Raw genomic sequence first — 21,210 nt, 5'->3', positions numbered from 1 at the left:
ACAAATCATCCAAATTCACTGAGATTACATTTATTTTTAAACAGTAGCAACAGTAGTATCATTATTATACTGAAGTAGAAACGTAACAAATTCAGTTAGCAAACATTAACAATGTAACTTGTGACTATATTTGTGAATCAGTAAAGCTGAACTGTAATAAATTGTACGTGCAGACGGTAACAAAGCGGTCAGCTGGACAAAAATCCTGAAGGCCATTACCTATCTTTCATCTGTTTCACATAATGCGAGTCGATGGAAATGATGACGAGATGGTTGGAAAAACAATCCCAAAAATGTCATAATGGGACCTCGTGGTTGGTATTGACAAAGATTAAAATGGCATCATAAAAAGTGGAAACTGATTTCCAGCTTAAAAGTGGTTCCACCTTGTTGAAGCTTATTGATGGTGCTGATTACAACATAGCTGATAGTTATCTCGGATGATCTGATATCCTCGTGTTGGTGTTGTTCCCAGACCATCATGAAAATGTTGTTCCAGGTTCAACATTGCAAGTGACCAATCACAATGTTGTGACGTTATTCTTTTGCGCGCCAAGCCATTCGTGCATTTATGAAATTCCAATGTTGCAAGGACAATATCAATTCTGCTTACTGTTTATTAAAGGGTTACGGTTAGGGTTAGGGTCCGTTGATCGGCGGACAGAGGCGGTTTCTCCCAGCTTAAGTACAGTTTTTTGTTTTACGCCGGTTTTTCCCGAAGTCGCAAAAGTATGACGTCACAACATTCTGATTGGTCACTTGCAATGTTGATCCTGGAACAACATTTAGTATGATGATCTGGGAACAACACCAACACGAGGATATCAGATCGTGCAGTTATCTCTCAGGTGCTTTGAATGGGGTTGGTTCAGTGTTAAAGCAGAAACAAGTAATTAATGCAGTCATGCACAGTTTCACAAAAATACAGGGACACTTTATAGGACATGTACTTATTGCCAGAGACACTATGAAGAGGACATAAATGACACACCTGTTTTCTTTGGCAGATTTGGGACGCTCTGGTTCAGTGGCGGCCCTCTCTCGGATCTGTCGACTGGGAGCAGTCAGTCTCTGCTCTACAGACTGCCTCCTGTCCCCAAACTGCCTTCTATCCATAGATCGTCTCCTGTCCATGGACTGCTTCCTCTCTACGGACCGCCTCCTTTCCATTGACTGCCTCCTCCCTATAGATTGCTTCCTCTCAGGCATGGATGATGTGTTCTCTTTGGACATGGAGGGTTCAGAACGGCTGGTAGAGAGGGCTGGGTAGTAGTGGTCATCCACATCCAACAGTTTCCCTGAGCTACAGCAAAAATAAGAGGACGGGGTCAGACAGACATTAGAGTGTCATCAAACAGTCTTTAAACAGGTTCTCCGGATACAAATAGAGCACAGGTGTGACTGAAACCAGACACGAATGCTGTAAAAATCAATACAACGCATTTCTCATAAACACAATAACCTCAATAGTAGATTTTGATTGAAGTTAAGTGCTTTTCCTCTCGTTATGTTTTTCTTACTTTACGTTCAAATCTGATTATAAAGTCATTTGTTTAAGGTCAGATAAAACTCTATTCAAGTTTTTATTTTAAAATTAGGAGCAGGCGCAGGTTGGCTATATGGACTTCAATGCAGCTACCTCAGCAACTCTTTAAAGGGGACCATATGTGCTCATTTCATACTCAAATTTTTAATTTTGACTCGACTGAAGCTGCTCTGCATGAATCAGACTTCAAAAATAATACTTGTTTTTCTTATACTTGACTGTTGTGAAGCTCTTTTCTTCCTGTCTAAAACAAGTCAAAACATCTCCTTTAAGGCCACTCCCCTTTAGGCTAACTTTCCTTTGACTGGTTGCCCCTCATAAACCGAGGGTTTAGCTATTCTGCTCACACGCAGAGCTGTTGTTTTTTCTAACTTTCTTCGTCTATAAGCAGGTCTTTGAGATACTCATGATCTTCTGCTTTTTGTGATTTTTTTTCTTTTAGAAGCCACTAAATGCTGGCATCAATATAACTATTTCTTTATTGTAGAAAAGGAGAAAAAATATTTTCCCCAAGTTAATTCACCAGCTGATTTCACATCTTTAAAATTTGTCTCTGTGATAGCAGTGACTATAAAATTAACTGAGCAGCAGAAAGAAGACAAATCTTATTGAGAAGAGGATAATTATCAAGTCCTCATCATCCAGGTATCTGCTCACCAGACTGTGTAAACTGTCCATCTGCACTGTGCAGCCCTTCTCTCAGCCGTCACTTTGACCTCCATTTGAACAGAAGTGTGAAAAGGACAGTTTCAATGTGCAGATCAATATGTCTCACACATTGTTAACATAAGGTAATAACCACTATCAGAATATATAGTCAGTACAGCCAGTACACTGATCTCATTCTTACATTGTGATGTGTTTGAAGCTTGACCTGAACTTATCACTGTACTTTTAGAGGCGGGGTTGGCACACAATTATCCCACTGATGAATTACAATAAATGTGCTATTCTAAAGCTGAAATACATTCTTTCTCCTTGATTATAATTACCTCTCCTGTCCTCTAAACTATTAGCTCAATTATGTGATTGACACAGCACGGACAAAGAAAAACCACAATGACAATGGCTAGCACAAGATTTAGATCTATTATATAAGAGCTTTTAATTTTTTTAAAGTTTTTGTAGCACTAGATAATTCACAGAGGAATGCAGATGTTCAGTTTGTTTGTTAAGATGGCTCTGTGACAAAGACTTCAGGTTATAGCTGGTCGTGTTTTAACTAGCTGAAGTACTGCCATTCCCTACAACATCCACTGATTTTTCTTTTTTTATGCCATATACAACTCAAACATTACTAACACGACAACATAAATTGACTGAATATCTCAAGGCACCTGCCACATTGAACTAACCAGATATGGCACATTTAACAAGCCCTTCTGAACCCCTTATTGACCTTGGAGTGGCAGTGCATGAGTCTTATTCAGGCATACCAGATAAAGGTATACCTGGGTTGGGGGTCGGCTTAGGCCTGCCACTATTGGTAAAGTACAGCATATAGTCTTCACTGTTGTTTTATACTGCATCATCTCAATTTTTAACTTTGATTGTTCAGTAATCTAAAGCTCTGAAATCACTCTTCATTTTTTGTACTGGCTAATGAGCCAGGTCAGAAAATAAATGGGGGCTCGTCCGGGATCTTCTGGATTCTTCTGGGTTGACTAAACATTTGAGTTTCTTTGATAAGGTGAGAGAAGCTTTGAGGAGTGACTGAGCAAACTTTCTTTTCTTTTTTTTTTAAAGCTAGGTGGCTATTCTGCCATTTTACAAGGCCCTTAATCCAAAATAAAGAAGTGGCTTATAAGCTGGGTCAGAACAAAAAAGGGGGGCTTGTCTGGGATCTTTTGAATTCTTCTGGGTAGACTAAAAACTATTTTTTCTTTAATTTTTGGGAAGGTTGACTTTATATTTCTGCCTTTCTACACTCGATTTTACTCATATAATTTACATAGACATGAAGTACATACATGTATTACCACATTTCAGAGATTACTTTTAATTACTGTTGTCATTACTGATTTATGTAGCCATGCATGGCTTTAGGGACAGCAACAGCCACATATCACTCCAGACTGAAAGTGAAATTGTTTTAGACAAATGATTCATTTGATTCAAGTGAAGTACCTTGATATGCACACGGAAGCATTTTTGGATGACTTCCCAGCATTGTATGCTTGATGAGCAAGATGAATGCAACTTGTGGGGTATCTAATTTCAGACCAAAATCAACATGGTGGCTTTTTTTGTAAACATTCTCTTACACTGAGAAGTAAAGCTAATGAGGTAAGAAATAGCTAATGTCTAAATCTGGCCTCATTTTTGAACACAAAAGGTTAGCTCACAGTTAGCTTTTTATGAGTTGTCTGTGGTGTAGTGGTTAACACATTTGCCATTTACACAAAAGATCCTTGGTTTATTTCTGGCAAGAGATCCAACCGCAGTGTGTCATATGTTAGTGTAGTCCTGGAAAAAAGGGACGTTTGCTTCAGGAAGATGTGGTGTAAAATGTAAAATGTTATCACCCCTTGGGGAAAAAAGCAGATGGAAGACTATTTCATACCAACAAGAAGCAGGCAAATCTAAATGTCCTGAGTTCTAATAACTTAGATAACAACTTTTTTTTTTAAAAAATAGGGTTACAGGCCTTTTTAATGCTCTAAGCAAATATTACCAGAGATCAACATTTTAGTATTTAGCTTAAAGTAGCAATATATCATTAGCCACAAGCATACATTAACCTATAGCTGCAGACTTGTTTGAAATGTCCCAAATAATATGACAGAATTAATTATGCACTGAATGCACAACGATTACAGACATATTTTTGAAATGCAGTGTGGTGAGAAGCCTATAAGGTTTCATAAGCTTGAAACAGGCTGAATAACCAACCAACTTGTAGATTTCAGAGTTCTGATAGTGGTACTAAAATATAGATATCTGTGCTATGCAATCACACTTTCCCTCCCCATTTCTCATGTATTCACTCTCATTTACTATCATCACATCAGTATACTCTCCAGCTTTCTATCCCTACCACCCACGTTTTCCCATTTCCCAAGCCCAATTGCTGTCAGCTTCAGCCAGAGACACTATTGTTCCTGCTGACCTTCTCATCCTTAATGATGCATGTAAACTGCACCTGTCCATCGCTGACTTTATTTATTTGCTAACAAATTATTACCCTTGATGTCTAGCACTGTGTTGTATTGTGTGTGTCCACATCAAGGGGGCTCAGTGTGTGTGTGTGCATGTCTGTGTCTCCTCAGACTGCTGTGATAAAGTACCCAGGCCCCTGCTTGTTCAGCCAGCGCTATCGGTCCATCTTCAACCCCTCACTCTGTGCGGGATGCTCACCTTGTGGCCTGTACGGCACATACAGATGCATGACTGCACACATCCACAGATACTTTCTGGTTTCATTTTCTTTTCTTTAACAAAAATGCTGAAAACATTTACCAGTATATTCGAAACATGTCACATAATGCAGAAACCCACAGAACAACTCCTATAAATGATACCAAACCACCAATTTGGGATTCCTTACGTTACATTTCTCTAAGAATATGATATTCAGCCAATGTAAAGAGGTAAAAGATGAGGGCAATTAATTTAACTGTGGATGTGTGTATCACTGTGGATCATTAAGTTTGGACCTTATGCCCTTGCACTGTCCCTATGTTGGCACCAGGCTGTAGTAGTTACTATGGCCCAGGAGTAGCAAGCAAGGAGGCAGCATGCCAACCTCATAAAACAGTAGCTAATAGGTTGTTAAAATAAGAGTGGGACACTTACCCCTCTTTCCTGGGTTTGCGTTTATCATCTTGGACAGACCGCTGAATGAAGAGAGATGGAGAACTGATTATTAAATGTCAAACAGCCAACAGTAATATCTGGATGGATTTACCCACAAACACTCTATATTCATGGTTTCTAGATGACATATCTTGTTGTATAAGATGGTGACATATCATCTTATAGGAGAGCATTACCACTAATCACAATCAACTAATCTAGAGAAAAACACAACAATTTGGAAATAATGCGTTAAACTGAAGCATGATGGTCACTGATGTCTATGAGAGGCATTTCAGTCACTCAGTGAGAAACATCAGATAAAAGACCCCCACTAGCCAAACTGCACATTAATGCAAGTATCTAATCAGCCAATTTGATTGCACCATATAGACACAACCTGCTGAAGTCCATACTGATCATCGGAATGGTGAAGAAAGTAATTTAAGTGACTTTGAATGTGGCAGACTGGTCTGATTATTTCAGAAACTGCTGATCTGCTGGGATTTTCCCACACAACTATCAAGCAGGCAACAGTAACTCAAATACCCATTTGCTGCAATCAAGGTATGCAGAAGAGCATCTCTTAAAGCACAACATGTTGAAACTTGAAGAACATGGGCTACAGCAGCAGAAGAAAAAACATTTTCTGGTCTAATGATTTCTGATGAATTATTCAGATGGCAGAGTCAAATCTGGGTGTAAACAACATGAAAACATCTCTCCATCCACCATAGTATAATGGTGTCACTGTACATTTTCTTGGCACACTTTGGGCCTTGTAGTACCAACTAAGCCTCATTTAAACTCAGTAGCTAGTTTTGCTATGAAGAATTTAGGTTATTCTGAAGGTAAAAGAGGGTCCAACCTCATAGCAGCTAATAAAGGGTCCAGCGAGTGGATTTTTTTCCCCTTAGCCATAGGTTTTCTGTGACATGTCTCTTTTTAATGGGATGCACCACCATTTTAGTGGCTGTTCTCTCATATTTTCAACAATGCAAAATGAAATATTGTTTAAATATTAATTCCACTAAAGTTTAACGGAATTCTTCTTTTTTAAAACTACTTGAGCAAATGTGAAAGCACAGTAATCGATTTAGTAAAACTCTGCTGCTTTGAGTGTTGAATGCCTAAATGTCTAAAGAGATCATCAGTCTAATTATCGACTAGATAGATTGTATCTGAAGTGTTTACTACACTACAGAACAAACAGAACAGTAAACAGCAATCAGGTGGTATTGTGCACCAAAATGATTAAAAGATTTCTAACAATAAACACTGAATAAAAAGGGACTACTTTTAGTACAAAAGGGAAACTTCTGAAGAAAATCACTCCATTGACAAAAATACTTTTCCAGACAGCTTCATAATAGTCTGATATTTCTCACCTTGGCAACATACGGTGTGTGGTAAAGAGCTCTACTACAGGGTAAAATTTGACAATCAATAGTGCATTATTAAAGCTAGATGCTGGGAAGGCGGTTACAGGTGCAGCTGACGGCAAAGCTTTGTTGTAAAAAATATCTGAAATCGTTCGTCGCCTTCTCTTAGACTTACATGAATCAGGTTGTAATAGGTGGAGTCCTCTGGTGTATTCAGGGTCTTTGGCTGCTGGTTCCTGCGGGGGGTTCTCGACAATCTTTTGTCAGCTGAAAAGTAACACAGACAGTTTAATGCATCCGGCACTGGTTTTGCTGATGATAATTGGGCAAAATGAGGCTGACAAAAATGCACAACTTTATTTCCTGATAAACTCTCAAAATATCTTCAACACATGATCAGTTTGCATTTTTTTAAGTGTCAGTTGGTTTTCATGGCATGCCCACCACTGCTGCAGCCTCTTATTTCACAAAAGTACTCTTAGCTGAAGTATTTTGGGGCATTTTCTTCCCTTCTTAAAGAGCAAACATGGCAGATGAGATGGGGGATGGTGAGACAGAGACGACTGGCCAGAAATTGCTGCCTTCAAATCAGTTTGTATTTCCATCTTTTTACTTCCTACTTTTCACAGAATACGAAGTTTCTGCAGCCTTTAATAACAAAGAGTGCTGCTGTAAAATGCAGATTTCTGGAAATATATAAGGATTTATGTTAGCATTATGGTCAATTGGAGAGGAGGGAGGTATTTCTACTCTCTGATGGATTTCTACATCTGGAGGTTAGCCTCAGCAATTCATAATATTTTTCTCCTGCAAGATGCCAAATAAATTAGAGTAGAAAACTGAACATATAACATGCACATAATGCGTTTTTACATTATGAGATATATATATATATATATATATAATTTTTTTTTTTAAACTTTTGACAGATGACTTTAGAGAGAAGTCGTGAAATGAAAGATGACTAGATTCAAAGCAAGAACCACCAGTGCAGTCCAGATTAATGATACAGGTATAAACATTTGATGTTATATATTTCAGTTATATCATACTCAAGATTATTGTGTCATTTTTATGAGGCTCAGGAATATTTTTTAGTGTATATTTTCTAAGGCACTTGTGGAAGTGCAGTGTTTGATAACTTCGTAATGATCCACGTTTAATTCCGAGTACGGTATTTGAACATGCAGTGATTGGGTGGGCAGCTTTCATGCCTGACATCTCCCACCTTGCAGCGGCTGTACTGCAATCTATCATGTTTGTCATACATGATGTACTGTATCAACAACCCTCATCTATGTTATTGCAATTATAAATATATTACAGTGACCTTTGTTTGATGCTCATTATTAATCGCTGTTCACATACGGGAAAAAAACAATCCATCATGTACAGAAGCTCTCAGGTGAAGAAGGTAAAAAGTTTGTAACATTATTGAACAACTCCATCCAAAGGTCATTCTGAATTGCAAACAACTAAAGCCAATTTTACGTACCTACTTATTACTTCTTGCCATAATTGTTGGAAATGCTAACTCGCAAAACATGATTAACATCTGATGACCTTTCCTGAAGAACAATGTGACTGGGATTCCTCTGCTCTCTCTCTCTCTCTGTGTGTGTGTGTGTGTGTGTGTGTGTATGTATTGCAAATGATTTTGATTTATTATGTCAGTGAAATTCATGAGGACAGATTAGCGCCGTCAATGGAGAAATGACTTTGTGAAGCTGAAAAGGATAATTTCATAGGAGTTGCACTAGCCCCTGGAAATAACACTGATAATTCATTCTGCTTTACCTCAGGCAATGCACTGTGCTGGAGAAGAGTCTGTAAAGGGCAAACATGCCTGGATTAAAGGAAGACTGTTATCTGTGTAGCTCACTCTGTGATACCACTCTTTTGTCTGCAGATCTGTACACTGCCGCAAGTTAGCTTAGCCTAGCATACAGACTGGAAACAAAAACATCTATTCGGGCTCTTTCTGAAAGAAAATAAACTGAGTAAGAGTCATTAAATGCTCTCTAGTTAACACACTCTCACTGGCCATTGTATTAGGTACTTCTTTTTAGCTGCTTGCTTATGTAAATAGCAGAAGTGGGATGTATAGCCAACAAATCAGCAACTGTGTAGTGTCAACGTGGACCAAATATCTGAGAAATGTATTCTGCACCTTCACGAATTCATGTCACAAAGAAGAAAAATTACTTGGAAAGACCAATGAGGATATAACCCAGTGCAATTGATTAGTACCAGGTTATCAACTGAGTTAGCTAGTTTTCTCTTTGTGGTAAGGCTTTAAGACTTACTTACTATATCTTTTTTATATTAAATATAGCATGGTTAAGGATAAAAAAGTATTATGTTCAGGACAGAAACACCATAAAATAATGTAAACACTTGGTCAAAGGGATTAAGTTAGTGACAAACTGAAGGAAAAAAATAAAACACTCTTCTGCGAAATTAAAAAACTATTTGAAATCAAAGAAATGCAAGATCATTCAGTACATTCAAAGCATACAGTCTGAAACTCAAAGGCTTTACGTTATTCATTTGTCTGTGGGCAGTATCCTTTTGTGGCTGGCTTTTGGTTTTGTCTTCTCCCTTTAGATTACTACTTTCATATTACTCTTTAGGGTACTAGTCAAAGAATGAATATGTATTCATAATACAAAATTAATTAAAATGTGGGCTTTTCTGGTGACAGGTGAAAGTTAAATGCTACAGTCTTACTGAAGGTACCCTGGTGTACTGTTACAACTTCCAAAACAAAAGTGATTATTCAAAATGTTGACTACTAAAAAAGTTAAAACTGAATTTACAAACAGAGCATTACAAGGCTATCACACAAGATTAAAAAGGTACTGCAAATGCAATGCCCTTGTAATAAAACTCAAAAGACTCTAAAGATGACAGCTGTCATCTTTATTTTTGCAAAGTGAACTTTTCAAATTGCTGCCTCTCTTCATTGACCACCCCAAAAGCAATTACAGATATCACCCATGCAAATCAAATGTTATCTTTGATGACACATGAAGAAGAGAAATGCTTCCTGTTTGGCACTTGACCTTCTCAGGTTTCCTAATCTAATAGAGCTGCAGGACACAGAAAGAAGATACTGTCCATCAGTAATAGGGATGCACCGATACCGATACCGGTATCTGGTATCGGCCTCGATACCACATTTTCTAAAGTACTCGTACTCGTTAAAAGTCCCCCGATACCGAGGACCGATACCACGGTCTGAGACCTGTCTATGTTTGAGCGGCATGTAAGGGGTTAATCACAAGCACCAAGTGCCCGCCCCCAGGCCCCGGCTGCAGAGCTGGGAGAAGGTGAGGCGAGACGTGTGGAACTATTTCAAAGTGAATGAAGACACGAAAACAAAGGCGGACTGCAAATTGTGCTCAGCGAAATTGTCCAGAGGAGGCTCAAAAGGTAGCGCATTTAACACAAGTAATTTAATCAAGCACCTAAAATCCCAACACAACAACAAGTACAAAGAGTTTACCCATGCTTATTTACCCACGCTTATTAGCACAGAGGAGCATAGCTGATGCTATAGCAGTGGGACGGAAAATAGTTGGGCATTTTAAACATTCCGCCTTAGCCTACTCCCGCCTCGAGGACATTCAGGGACAGCTCAACCAGCCAATAAAGAGACTGCAGCAGGACGTACAGACGCGCTGGAACAGCACGTATTACATGCTCCAGTCCCTCATTGAGCAAAAGCGAGTGCTGGAGGTGTATGTGTCCGAGCATGAACTCCCTGACTATCTCACCGCTCACCAATGGGCTCTTATGGAGACAACTGTTGCCATCCTCGCCCCCTTTGAGGAACTAACTAAAAAAGTGAGCAGCTACGACGCACTAGCCTCTGATGTCATCCCAGCTGTGACTGTGCTAGTGAGACTTCTAAACAGAGAAACAGACGGGGACCACGGTGTCAAGACAATGAAAGCAACCTTACAGGCAGCTGTCAAAAAGCGCTTCAGTGACGTCGAGACCAACCCACTGTACTTCATCTCCACCATACTTGACCAAAGGTAAAGTCTGTGTGCTATAGGTATTCAATGATAAACTACAGTACTAAATGTAAGATTATTTTACATTTGAAATATTATATATTTGTAACTAAATTACACAAATACAAATGCATGCAATATATATAATATGAAATACATTTCCCTTATTACTACCAGAAAGTCAAATGGCTGGCATTTGTCAATGAGTAAGTACTCGGTATTGGTATCGGCGAGTACTGAAATGCAAGTACTCGTACTCGTACTCATTTTCCAAAAAAGTGGTATCGGTGCATCCCTAATCAGTAACATGGTCATCTACCAGAAGTCAGCAATAAAATTGCAATCTCCTTGTTTTTTTTGTTTTGTTTTTATCGATCAAAATTAAAGAACAGGGAGAAAATAGCTGGAATTTATTATCCTTCAAAATGAGCACCCACTCCTGACCCAGATTGTTGTTTTCAGTCAGTTTGAATAGAGCTAATAGCTCAGTCGCATTTGACAACTTTCGGTCAATGGTTCTGAGCGCAGTTGGGCACCATATCCACTATCTTCAGTTCAGCAGACTGAAAAAGACTAGAGAAGCCAAGAAGACAGTGAGAATGGACAGACTGTCTTTCTTAATTATCTAAAGGTCCAGTGCATCAAAAGCTGAACCAGAACTTCAAATTAACTTTGGGTCAATCCATGACAGCATTATGAATTGTTTTTATTGCTTTATAATCTGTTTTTCACCTAGCCAACCTCACTTATCTTACTTGAATGGCGACGCTGGGGAGTGAAGCTACCATTGATTGCGTTTCCTCTCACAAACAACATGCCATTGTTCTCAGGGTCTGATTGATGGGCCTGGATGATCTCATTTAGCTTCTGCTGCAGAGTCAGAAAGTCCTCAGACGTCTTTGCGATCTGTTGGAGAGATTAGAAGGAAAAAGGATATAAGACTGGAAAGAAAATGACACGATAGTGAGTTTTCAATAAAATCTGTTTGAGGCTATAACCTGTCTGGAGAAGCTCTCCAGCCTTCTTGTCTCTTTCTGTGCAGCTTCCTTGTTGGCCTTCAGGTTCTTCCTGTCCTTGTACCCTCTGAAGTTACTCTGGATCTTCACTGCAGCGTGTTCTTCCTCCAGTCTTTGGTTTTCAACGTCTGTCTCATCTTTACGTTCAATTACCACATCAGTGATGTCCACAGCCTCCTCCTGTTCTGCATCAGTGGGAGTCCCAGATTCCTCCTTAGCTTTCAATTGCACTTCCCTCTCAGCTTTCATTTTCTTTCGGTCCCGGTGGCCTCGGAAGTTACTCTGGATGACAGTAGCTGCTTTCTCTTCATCCAGCCCTTCTCGGTTCTCACTAGAAATGTTCTCCTGGGGTTCTGGAAGAGATTCCTCTGTCTCTTCCTCCTTTGGAGGCTCTGATGGAACATCTTTCTCCTTCTGCCTTTTCTTGGGGAGCTTTCCCTCCTCTTCGAGTCGTTTGCGCTCCTTGTGGCCTCTGAAATTGCTCTGAAGCACTACAGCCGCTTTGGTCTCATCTGCATTTTCAGCTGTTGTCGAGGCTTCTTTTTCTGCCTCGTCACTACCTGGTTCCTTTTCCAGCACTTCGTCCCCTGCAGGACTTTTTGCTTTCTGTTTCTTAGCTGGGATTTTGCCTTCTTCCTCTAGTTTCTTCCGCTCTTTGTAGCCCCTGAAGTTACTCTGGAGAACAGTGGCCGCCTTGGTTTCCTCTTCTAAATCAGCAGCTTCCTCACCTGCAGTTTTTTTCTGTCCACCATCCTCCTGCTCTTCTTTTTTAGGCTCAGCATCCTGAATCACTGCTTCCTCTGCCACTTCTGTGTGCTCATCTTCTGGCACCTGAGTATTATCACTGTCATCATTCTCCTCTGCTTCATAAGTACTTTCTTCATCTTCCTCATTCTCCTCTTGTTTATCAGCTGACTTTTCACCTACTCCTTCTTTGTTAGCCAACTCTTGGACATCTTTTTCCTGTCCCTCTTCCGCTGTTGCATTTGGCAATTCCAGCTCTGCTCCAGCCATCGTCTTTTTTCTCTCCTTAAACTTTTTTCTCTCTTTGTAGCCCCTATAGTTGCTTTGAAGAACCACTGCAGCTTTAGTTTCCTCCTCCTCGTTCTCTGCATCATTTTCTGGTTTTGCTATCTGTTCCTCATTTTCTTTCGAAGCAGTCTCTGCTTTCTCTTTCTCTCTGGCTTCCCTGGAAGCAAAATAGACACATTTATGTTAAAAAGAAGAAAAGAAAAAAAGACATTTCACTACTGCTTTGTGCATAGCTTCCATCTCTCTTACAGCTTTCTTTTAAAGCTCTTCCTTTCTTTATGCCCTCTGTAGCGAGCCTGAATCTTGGTTGCTGCTTTATTCTTCTCATCTACCATCTCTTTGTACCTCTTTTTTGCGAGATAGCCTCGGCAAACTGAAGAAGAAAATGGAATAAGGGTAAGCCAATATAATACACACCACATATAGATAATGTAACTAATTTAATATCAGACTCCTACCAGCCTGAAACTGGATGATGAAGGCCTCCAACTTTGCTTTGCTTTTCTCATCAGCTACCCTCTTCCGAGCTTGATGGCCTCTGTATGCTGCAGCACAAAAAAAAAAAAATTTATGCCTCCTCTATAACTTGTTGACATTGTGGTACACAACCAGCGTGCACAGTTTACTAACCTGACTGCAGCACCAGGGCACTTTGTTCTCGCTCTTTTAATATCCGCCGGTACCGCTTGGCTCCAAGCCAGCCTCGAACACAAGCCTGGACCAGGATGATTCGCTGTGTTGTCTGCTGTACCATCAGATTCAGATGTTCAACGTGGTAATACTTGAGAAACACCTAAGCCCAGAGGGATAAAAACAACTGTTAGTTATTGAAATACAAACATAACACTGTAGGTTTAGCCTCAAATGCAGAATCACGCAAGCACTGTTGGATTCCCTTTTCAGGCACGACAGTGCAGAAGTTATTGTTCTTTCACAGCAGGAGATTTCTGGGTTCAACAATTTAAGGTACCTTTGTATGTGGCATTTACATGTGCGCGTCAGTGCAATATGAATGCATAGGAGTCTCATAGTGCAAAGTGTTTTAAGTTGTTATCAAGATTAGAAAAGTAATAAATAAATGCTAATCCATAAAGCAGCAGAAGATAAAGCAATACAAAGAATTGAGCCTTCACTAAACTGGCTTCAGTTTGTATTAATATTTACCCTAACCCTAGGTAATCAGAATAAAAATACTGGCAGCTGTCAGTGCTACCCCTTAGCCTCCTAGTTAATGGACCTAAGGTATAAATTTGAAAATCTGACCTCTGACCTTGAGATCACGTCATCAGGATTCAAACTCCAAGATTTTCAGGAGCTGTCCATACTGGATGAAAACCTGACCTTTGACCATAACCTTGAGAAAGAGGTCACTGAGATTCAACATTTTCCAACGTTTTTAGTGGATACATCTATGGTATAAATTTCAAAATCTTATGTTGCTTTGTTCTCGAGCTATTTTAATACAGAAACTTGAGGGTCCATGCCACCCAACCACCTGACCGCTTGGCAGGGTGACGACCACACCCCATCAGCCTTTTACAGTTGTGGGATAATCACTGTTGTTCACTCAAATCTATGCAATTAGATGATGATGATCTTTGAAATGCTCTTTGGTTATAGATTTAAAATAAAAAAATAAAAAATCAGAAGCACATTCTTTTATTTTCATGCCTTGTTTAACCTAAATGGTTTGGGTGTATGAGCCTTCATCTGGAGTCCTTTATTAACTTGATTTGAATCTATTCATGACCATAACGTGTGGAACAAAGTTTTATTTAGTATTGAAGTTTTAAATTGGCCTCTGGCAAAGGAGGCTCAATGTGCTACATTTGGATGTTTGTTCCGTATGTTTGAGATTCCTGCTGGATCATGAAGGGATGCAACAATAAAAGGGTGGAAAATTTCTTTTAATTTCATGCCTCAACTTAACCAAACAGTGAGAAACAACAGTAAACACCAAATTAAATCTCTCCTTACCTTCGTCTTTCCCATAGCCCAGTTTTCCAGCTTGGCCTTCTCCAGTATTGCAGCACATGTTTCTGGGGTTGCAGCGGGCTCCTCGTTAGCATGGTAAGCCAATAAGTAGTACCTGCAGCAATCAATGTAATTATCTGGACACTAATATCAAGGTTCTACACGCTGATTTTGTAATCACTTCATAAGCTCTGCTTTTCACCACTGACCTCTTAATGAAGTTAGCAAACAGGATGCGGTGAGAGTAACCCTGGCGTCTGATCTTGGCAGTCTCCAGAACACCAGTGTATCGAAGCTGGACCAGAACCTTTTCACGGTCAAACTTGTTGGCATGGCGATCGTTGTTGGGCTTGATGCAGCGCACAAAGTGAGGCTGACCTGCCACCATCTTGGACAGAAGGTCCATCAAAGAGTACTAGAAGGAGCAGAAGAAGAAGATTAGGGGTAGTTGTGGCAAATATATGGTAGTTATAATGTCTCTGGTGAGAGAAGGCACTCAAAGAAAACCAGCTAGAAATTTATGGTACAATTCTATAATGGTAGATGGTGGTTATCCAGCCCCGGCCCTAAAAGAGTATCTATATATCTGAGGTTGTATGTATCATTTCTATGTTTGTATTTATAATTCTGACCCTGTGTAGAAAATTCAAAATAAATGCATAAATCTTTAAGATCTTTGCTGTACAATCATTCCACCCTGGAAACAAAACACTTAAAAGAAATGATTAAAAGCTCAAAATTACTTTGAAATCATGCTCATGATGAGTGTATGTGAACTACTGAGTACAACTGTATTTGTTTGTTAATTTGTGGCTCTCTCTAAAAACCTCCCAAATAACTGATCCAAGCAAATAAAATAAAATAATTTAAAAAAATGTTCAAATCTTACTCTGAAGTAGGAGGCCACTGTCTGTGTTCTCATGTTGGTGGTTTCTCTAGGGTGGTAAGGCGTGTCTCCAGATTCACCTGGCTAAAAAAAAAAACCAAAAACATAAAACATATTAAAAAAGGCCAATAATACCGGGTATATGATATAATACTACTCTCTATAATTTCTGCTTGTACAGTATGGATATCCGACTAAATAATAAAACATGTATGCGGTTTATCTTTTTTCTCCTGTGCAAATTTTACTCCAAACATTTGATTGTGTTTTTGAAAAACCACCAATCACCGTTTTCATTTGCTTACATCAAGCAAGATTTTTTTTGCAGGCTTTAATTCCAGAGAACGCTGCAAAAGAGACGCATAAAGTGGATAAACAAGTAGTGCCAAATCAAGAATATGGTCTACTTATATACAACAGTGTTACACCCAAATCGGTCACATGTCAATGGTGGGTGGTTCAGTGTCTTTTGATCTTTTTTGAGTCGGAAGCATGCTTAGATTTAAGTAAGCAATATGAGGTATAGATAGCTGCCCCCCCCAAAAAAAAAAAGAAGAAACAGACAGCTAAATAAAAATAAAAAAAATAACCACTTAATTGTCTTTACCACATATTTGGAAACATTTTAAAAAGCTCTACTTCTAATTCTCAACACAAACACAACGGGGAGAAGACCACCTTTATAGCACGCCATCAGCCTAATGCTGTTTTTTAGCATTTAAATTGTTCATCGTGGCTTCTCAAGAGCAAAACCTTTGATGAGCTTTTTCCCTAAAATATGCAGATGAATGGAAATAAATTCAAGAACTAATCAAACAGTTCTTGTAAATGTAGCTGCTGTCGATTGGTTTTAGGTGAGCAAATGGCTTTGAGGCTTACATTTAGCAATGGTGTACGGCTGCAATCTAAACTAATTCACACCGGCACATAAAGCCACGCAATTGAGTTGCCAGGAGGAGTTTTATTTGGATACTGGCACCTGAAAGAGTCAGGCTGATTACGGAATGCTTGGAGTGCAAAATTTAAAGTTTTAACACTGTTTTAAAAGCATTTTAAAAAAAATTGATTGACTATGTAAGCCATTTTTCTGAAATTGCATAGCAGAATTAGGCATGGTGCTATAAACACAAATCCACCACAGTGATATACAGGGAGTGCAGAATTATTAGGCAAATGAGTATTTTGTCCACATCATCCTCTTCATGCATGTTGTCTTACTCCAAGCTGTATAGGCTCGAAAGCCTACTACCAATTAAGCATATTAGGTGATGTGCATCTCTGTAATGAGAAGGGGTGTGGTCTAATGACATCAACACCCTATATCAGGTGTGCATAATTATTAGGCAACGTCCTTTCCTTTGGCAAAATGGGTCAAAAGAAGGACTTGACAGGCTCAGAAAAGTCAAAAATAGTGAGATATCTTGCAGAGGGATGCAGCAGTCTCAAAATTGCAAAGCTTCTGAAGCGTGATCATCGAACAATCAAGCGTTTCATTCAAAATAGTCAACAGGGTCGCAAGAAGCGTGTGGAAAAACCAAGGCGCAAAATAACTGCCCATGAACTGAGAAAAGTCAAGCGTGCAGCTGCCAAGATGCCACTTGCCACCAGTTTGGCCATATTTCAGAGCTGCAACATCACTGGAGTGCCCAAAAGCACAAGGTGTGCAATACTCAGAGACATGGCCAAGGTAAGAAAGGCTGAAAGACGACCACCACTGAACAAGACACACAAGCTGAAACGTCAAGACTGGGCCAAGAAATATCTCAAGACTGGTTTTTCTAAGGTTTTATGGACTGATGAAATGAGAGTGAGTCTTGATGGGCCAGATGGATGGGCCCGTGGCTGGATTGGTAAAGGGCAGAGAGCTCCAGTCCGACTCAGACGCCAGCAAGGTGGAGGTGGAGTACTGGTTTGGGCTGGTATCATCAAAGATGAGCTTGTGGGGCCTTTTCGGGTTGAGGATGGAGTCAAGCTCAACTCCCAGTCCTACTGCCAGTTTCTGGAAGACACCTTCTTCAAGCAGTGGTACAGGAAGAAGTCTGCATCCTTCAAGAAAAACATGATTTTCATGCAGGACAATGCTCCATCACACGCGTCCAAGTACTCCACAGCGTGGCTGGCAAGAAAGGGTATAAAAGAAGAAAAACTAATGACATGGCCCCTTGTTCACCTGATCTGAACCCCATTGAGAACCTGTGGTCCATCATCAAATGTGAGATTTACAAGGAGGGAAAACAGTACACCTCTCTGAACAGTGTCTGGGAGGCTGTGGTTGCTGCTGCACGCAATGTTGATGGTGAACAGATCAAAACACTGACAGAATCCATGGATGGCAGGCTTTTGAGTGTCCTTGCAAAGAAAGGTGGCTATATTGGTCGCTGATTTGTTTTTGTTTTGTTTTTGAATGTCAGAAATGTATATTTGTGAATGTGGAGATGTTATATTGGTTTCACTGGTAAAAATAAATAATTGAAATGGGTATATATTTGTTTTTTGTTAAGTTGCCTAATAATTATGCACAGTAATAGTCACCTGCACACACAGATATCCCCCTAAAATAGCTAAAACTAAAAACAAACTAAAAACTACTTCCAAAAACATTCAGCTTTGATATTAATGAGTTTTTTGGGCTCATTGAGAACATGGTTGTTGTTCAATAATAAAATTATTCCACAAAAATACAACTTGCCTAATAATTCTGCACTCCCTGTATGAACAAGTCTAGTATTAGCACGGCATAAGAGATACATCAGAAGGAAGTAAGGGATGTTTTTAGGTGCATTTAGCATTTTGCAAAGCAAGGCTGCAAATACACATAATGATCTGCACAGAGACTTAATGCAGGAAAATACTTTTAAGTAGACCTTTTATGCTCATTTCCAGCTTTATATTTTTATGCTTGGAGTCCATTAAAATAGCTTTGAGTGATTCCCGTCAAATCACTCTCTGCTTCAGCTCTTTTCCCTCTTCCTTTAAGCGAACTATCATCTGATTGGCTGCCTCTCACAAACACATTATTTCAACAGCAGGTAGGCGGGGCCTCTGTTCAGACAGAGCTGTGTGCCTGAGATAACCACATTAGGGATACCTGCTCTCCTTGGCATCATAACAAGCTTTTGGCTCATTAGGAGCTCATGCTGAACTGATACTTTAGAACTTTTGTCATGTTAAACATGAGGAGCTATGCAAAGTTGTATATGATGACATATAAAATATCATCATATCTTTGTTTTAAAACTGATTACTGTGCATTTTTAATCTTTTAAAAAACCCAAACACGTTGATTAGCTTTCAGTTCTGGTTTTAGTTAATGGAATTACTATTTTGTTAACACAGGAGGCACGGAGGTGTTGCTTGCACGTCCAGAGGAGGCCATTCTGCAGGTTAAAAGTCTTATATTATACATATATATATATACTGTATATGATAGTTATGTTACTTGTGTTTCTTTTTTTTGACAAGTATATCAAATAGAAAATAAGGAAATCCATAATAGGTCGCTTTTCACTTTGTTGAACTAAGTAACTTTAACTGTAACTATCTCAAACCAAGCTACAGGCCACTATATCGGGATCCAATTGGTTATTATAAGGATATCTAGAGTGAGGAAAGGGTATAGTTATACACACATCTGTATTACCTCGCTAAAAGAAAAAGAACTGTATAAACTTAGCACTCCCATCTTTTGAAACAGAAATGCAGCGAAAGGGAAAAAGAAAAACGAAAGAAAGGTGAGAAAATAAATAAAATAAGCAGTAATTACAGTTGGGTAAAAACAGAGCGAGAATGAATGAAAAACACAGTAGACACAAGTATCTGAACTGTAATTCAGCAGCAGGTCTCGACTGGAGTAGTGAGAGTAATATGGAGAAAATAAATTGAACAACTTTTCAGAGGAAGTTCTTTATGTGGGAGATAATACAGTGATAATGCAGACAGTGCTGTAAGTACCTTGGCGAGGGTGATGGTGCGTGTCGGGGTCCGTGGGCTCCGTATTGTGTTTATGCCTTTACCCTTGGTGTGGGCAAGGTTGCCTGTGAAATGAATAGTGGATTAGAGAGCGAGTCAGTGAACAAACTGCCCTCAACAGAGAAAAGAGACTTAGTCACACATCCAGAAACCATCTGAAGAAACAGAGCAGTGCACGTTATTTTAATCAGGTGGGATAATTACTGAGGTTACATTAAGTCTAAACAGTAGGCTCCTGTCATGCTGAGAGTTACTGCTGATCAGGTCAGTGAACGTGACACCAGGTTATGAAGCACCACTGCTAAAAACAGCCCCTTTAAAAATGCTTTTAAAAAGCAATAAGCAGATTATTAGCTTTGCGATTAGATTTTGACATTGCTGACAAAGAATGCATGCTGGTAAAGAATACTGCTTATTACAAAACATGTCTGCCAGACGAGAGGACAAAGCTAAACAGTCTAAGAATGGCCATGTCATTTTATTTTAAGTACTTCTGCACTGTTTTCAAGTAATTGAAGCAAAAGTTAGAGCTTTTCACCTTCTACCTTTCTTTCTTAACTTGATTTTAACTTCATTCACAAAGAGCTGTTGTGTCTGCTTCACCTGTTCTGGTGAGGGGGTGAGTGACAAGCTTGCGAATGAGCTCATTCTCCGACGACCTCAGCAGCAGGATAATGTCAGCTGGAAGGGTTTCTCTGTTCTTGGCCAAGAAGCCCGTGGCATTGTAAATCACCTTAAGGTTTGGTAGAGAGGTATAAAGAAAGATATGAATAGCAAATACCAAACAGCTTCAGTTTATGATTAGAATTAAATGTTAAATTACCTTTCCAGCATAGTGGTGAATCCCAAAGCCCAGGTCAACCCTCATTGGCCTCCAGAAGCTTTTTGTCTTGAGATTACCTTCAAATTTCTCTAAAATATCAGACTGCATGAGTTAATTATCCAAACACCCAAGGCCATCCGAAGGTCCCTACACACCCCAGATTCAAGTTATAATATCATATAAATATCATATAAATCTATAGTATAGTATATGTAGGGCACAGCAGCAGCCAAGCTTGTGAGAGGGTCAACCTAAATTTCTGATATTATCAAAATTTTGTTCCAAGCTATATTTGACTGTGAAACCGTCACAGCAGCCAACTTTAAACATCTGTCACTGTGTGGTCATCGTTTTGGAGCTACAACCTAAATGATCACCACAACTCAACCACACTTGTTATCTTGCTCTGGGACAAAGCAAAATATCAGAGTGTATAGTTGGAGAAAAGTTAGATTAACACCTCATATGTAATCAGCCCCTGCACTAACAGGAAGTTGTGGTTACCGAGGTTACCAAACTCAAAACATGATAACATAAATAATAAAGCAAATAAAACAAACATTTCTCTATTGAAATCTGAGCAGCTCACCTACGAGTGTCTGGTCAGTGGCCTGCGGGAAGCGGCTCTCTTCATCCAGAAGTGACAGCATCCCCATGGGCTTCTGCAAGAACAGGTCCAGGAGTGGCCGGTTGTCCTCGTACTCGATCATCCGAGCATCAACTTCTTCATTCAGGTACTCATCCTGCACAGGAGTGGAAATAAGC

At 39.5% G+C, this 21,210-nt stretch overlaps 1 protein-coding gene across 5 annotated transcripts in view; it reads right to left on the bottom strand.

Moving 5' to 3' along the window:
• Positions 1-21,210, bottom strand: part of myo3a (myosin IIIA) — a 75,953-nt gene that overhangs the window by 2,193 nt on the left and 52,550 nt on the right. For 3 of the 5 annotated variants that reach the window (XM_042224913.1, XM_014336737.2, XM_042224915.1), the window contains 17 exons: positions 21,035-21,188; positions 20,446-20,534; positions 20,226-20,355; positions 19,605-19,687; positions 19,294-19,335; positions 15,959-16,000; positions 15,657-15,737; positions 14,977-15,182; positions 14,771-14,882; positions 13,424-13,586; positions 13,252-13,338; positions 13,043-13,166; positions 11,744-12,950; positions 11,501-11,651; positions 6,899-6,990; positions 5,342-5,382; positions 992-1,303 (listed from right to left, as the gene is read on the bottom strand). In XM_042224913.1, coding sequence (XP_042080847.1) covers positions 992-1,303; positions 5,342-5,382; positions 6,899-6,990; positions 11,501-11,651; positions 11,744-12,950; positions 13,043-13,166; positions 13,252-13,338; positions 13,424-13,586; positions 14,771-14,882; positions 14,977-15,182; positions 15,657-15,737; positions 15,959-16,000; positions 19,294-19,335; positions 19,605-19,687; positions 20,226-20,355; positions 20,446-20,534; positions 21,035-21,188 — 3,116 coding nt within the window. The remainder of the gene's footprint in view (positions 1-991; positions 1,304-5,341; positions 5,383-6,898; positions 6,991-11,500; positions 11,652-11,743; positions 12,951-13,042; positions 13,167-13,251; positions 13,339-13,423; positions 13,587-14,770; positions 14,883-14,976; positions 15,183-15,656; positions 15,738-15,958; positions 16,001-19,293; positions 19,336-19,604; positions 19,688-20,225; positions 20,356-20,445; positions 20,535-21,034; positions 21,189-21,210) is intronic. The other 2 variants (XM_042224914.1, XM_042224916.1) reach the window with 1 other exon arrangement.

The sequence above is a fragment of the Haplochromis burtoni genome, unplaced genomic scaffold (assembly GCF_018398535.1).
Source record: "Haplochromis burtoni strain Fernald_Lab_line unplaced genomic scaffold, NCSU_Asbu1 Contig_155, whole genome shotgun sequence".
NCBI classification, from domain to species: Eukaryota; Metazoa; Chordata; class Actinopteri; order Cichliformes; family Cichlidae; genus Haplochromis; species Haplochromis burtoni.
The sequence above is the reverse complement of the archived record's forward strand: the minus strand, read 5'-3'. Positions and strand labels throughout refer to the sequence as shown.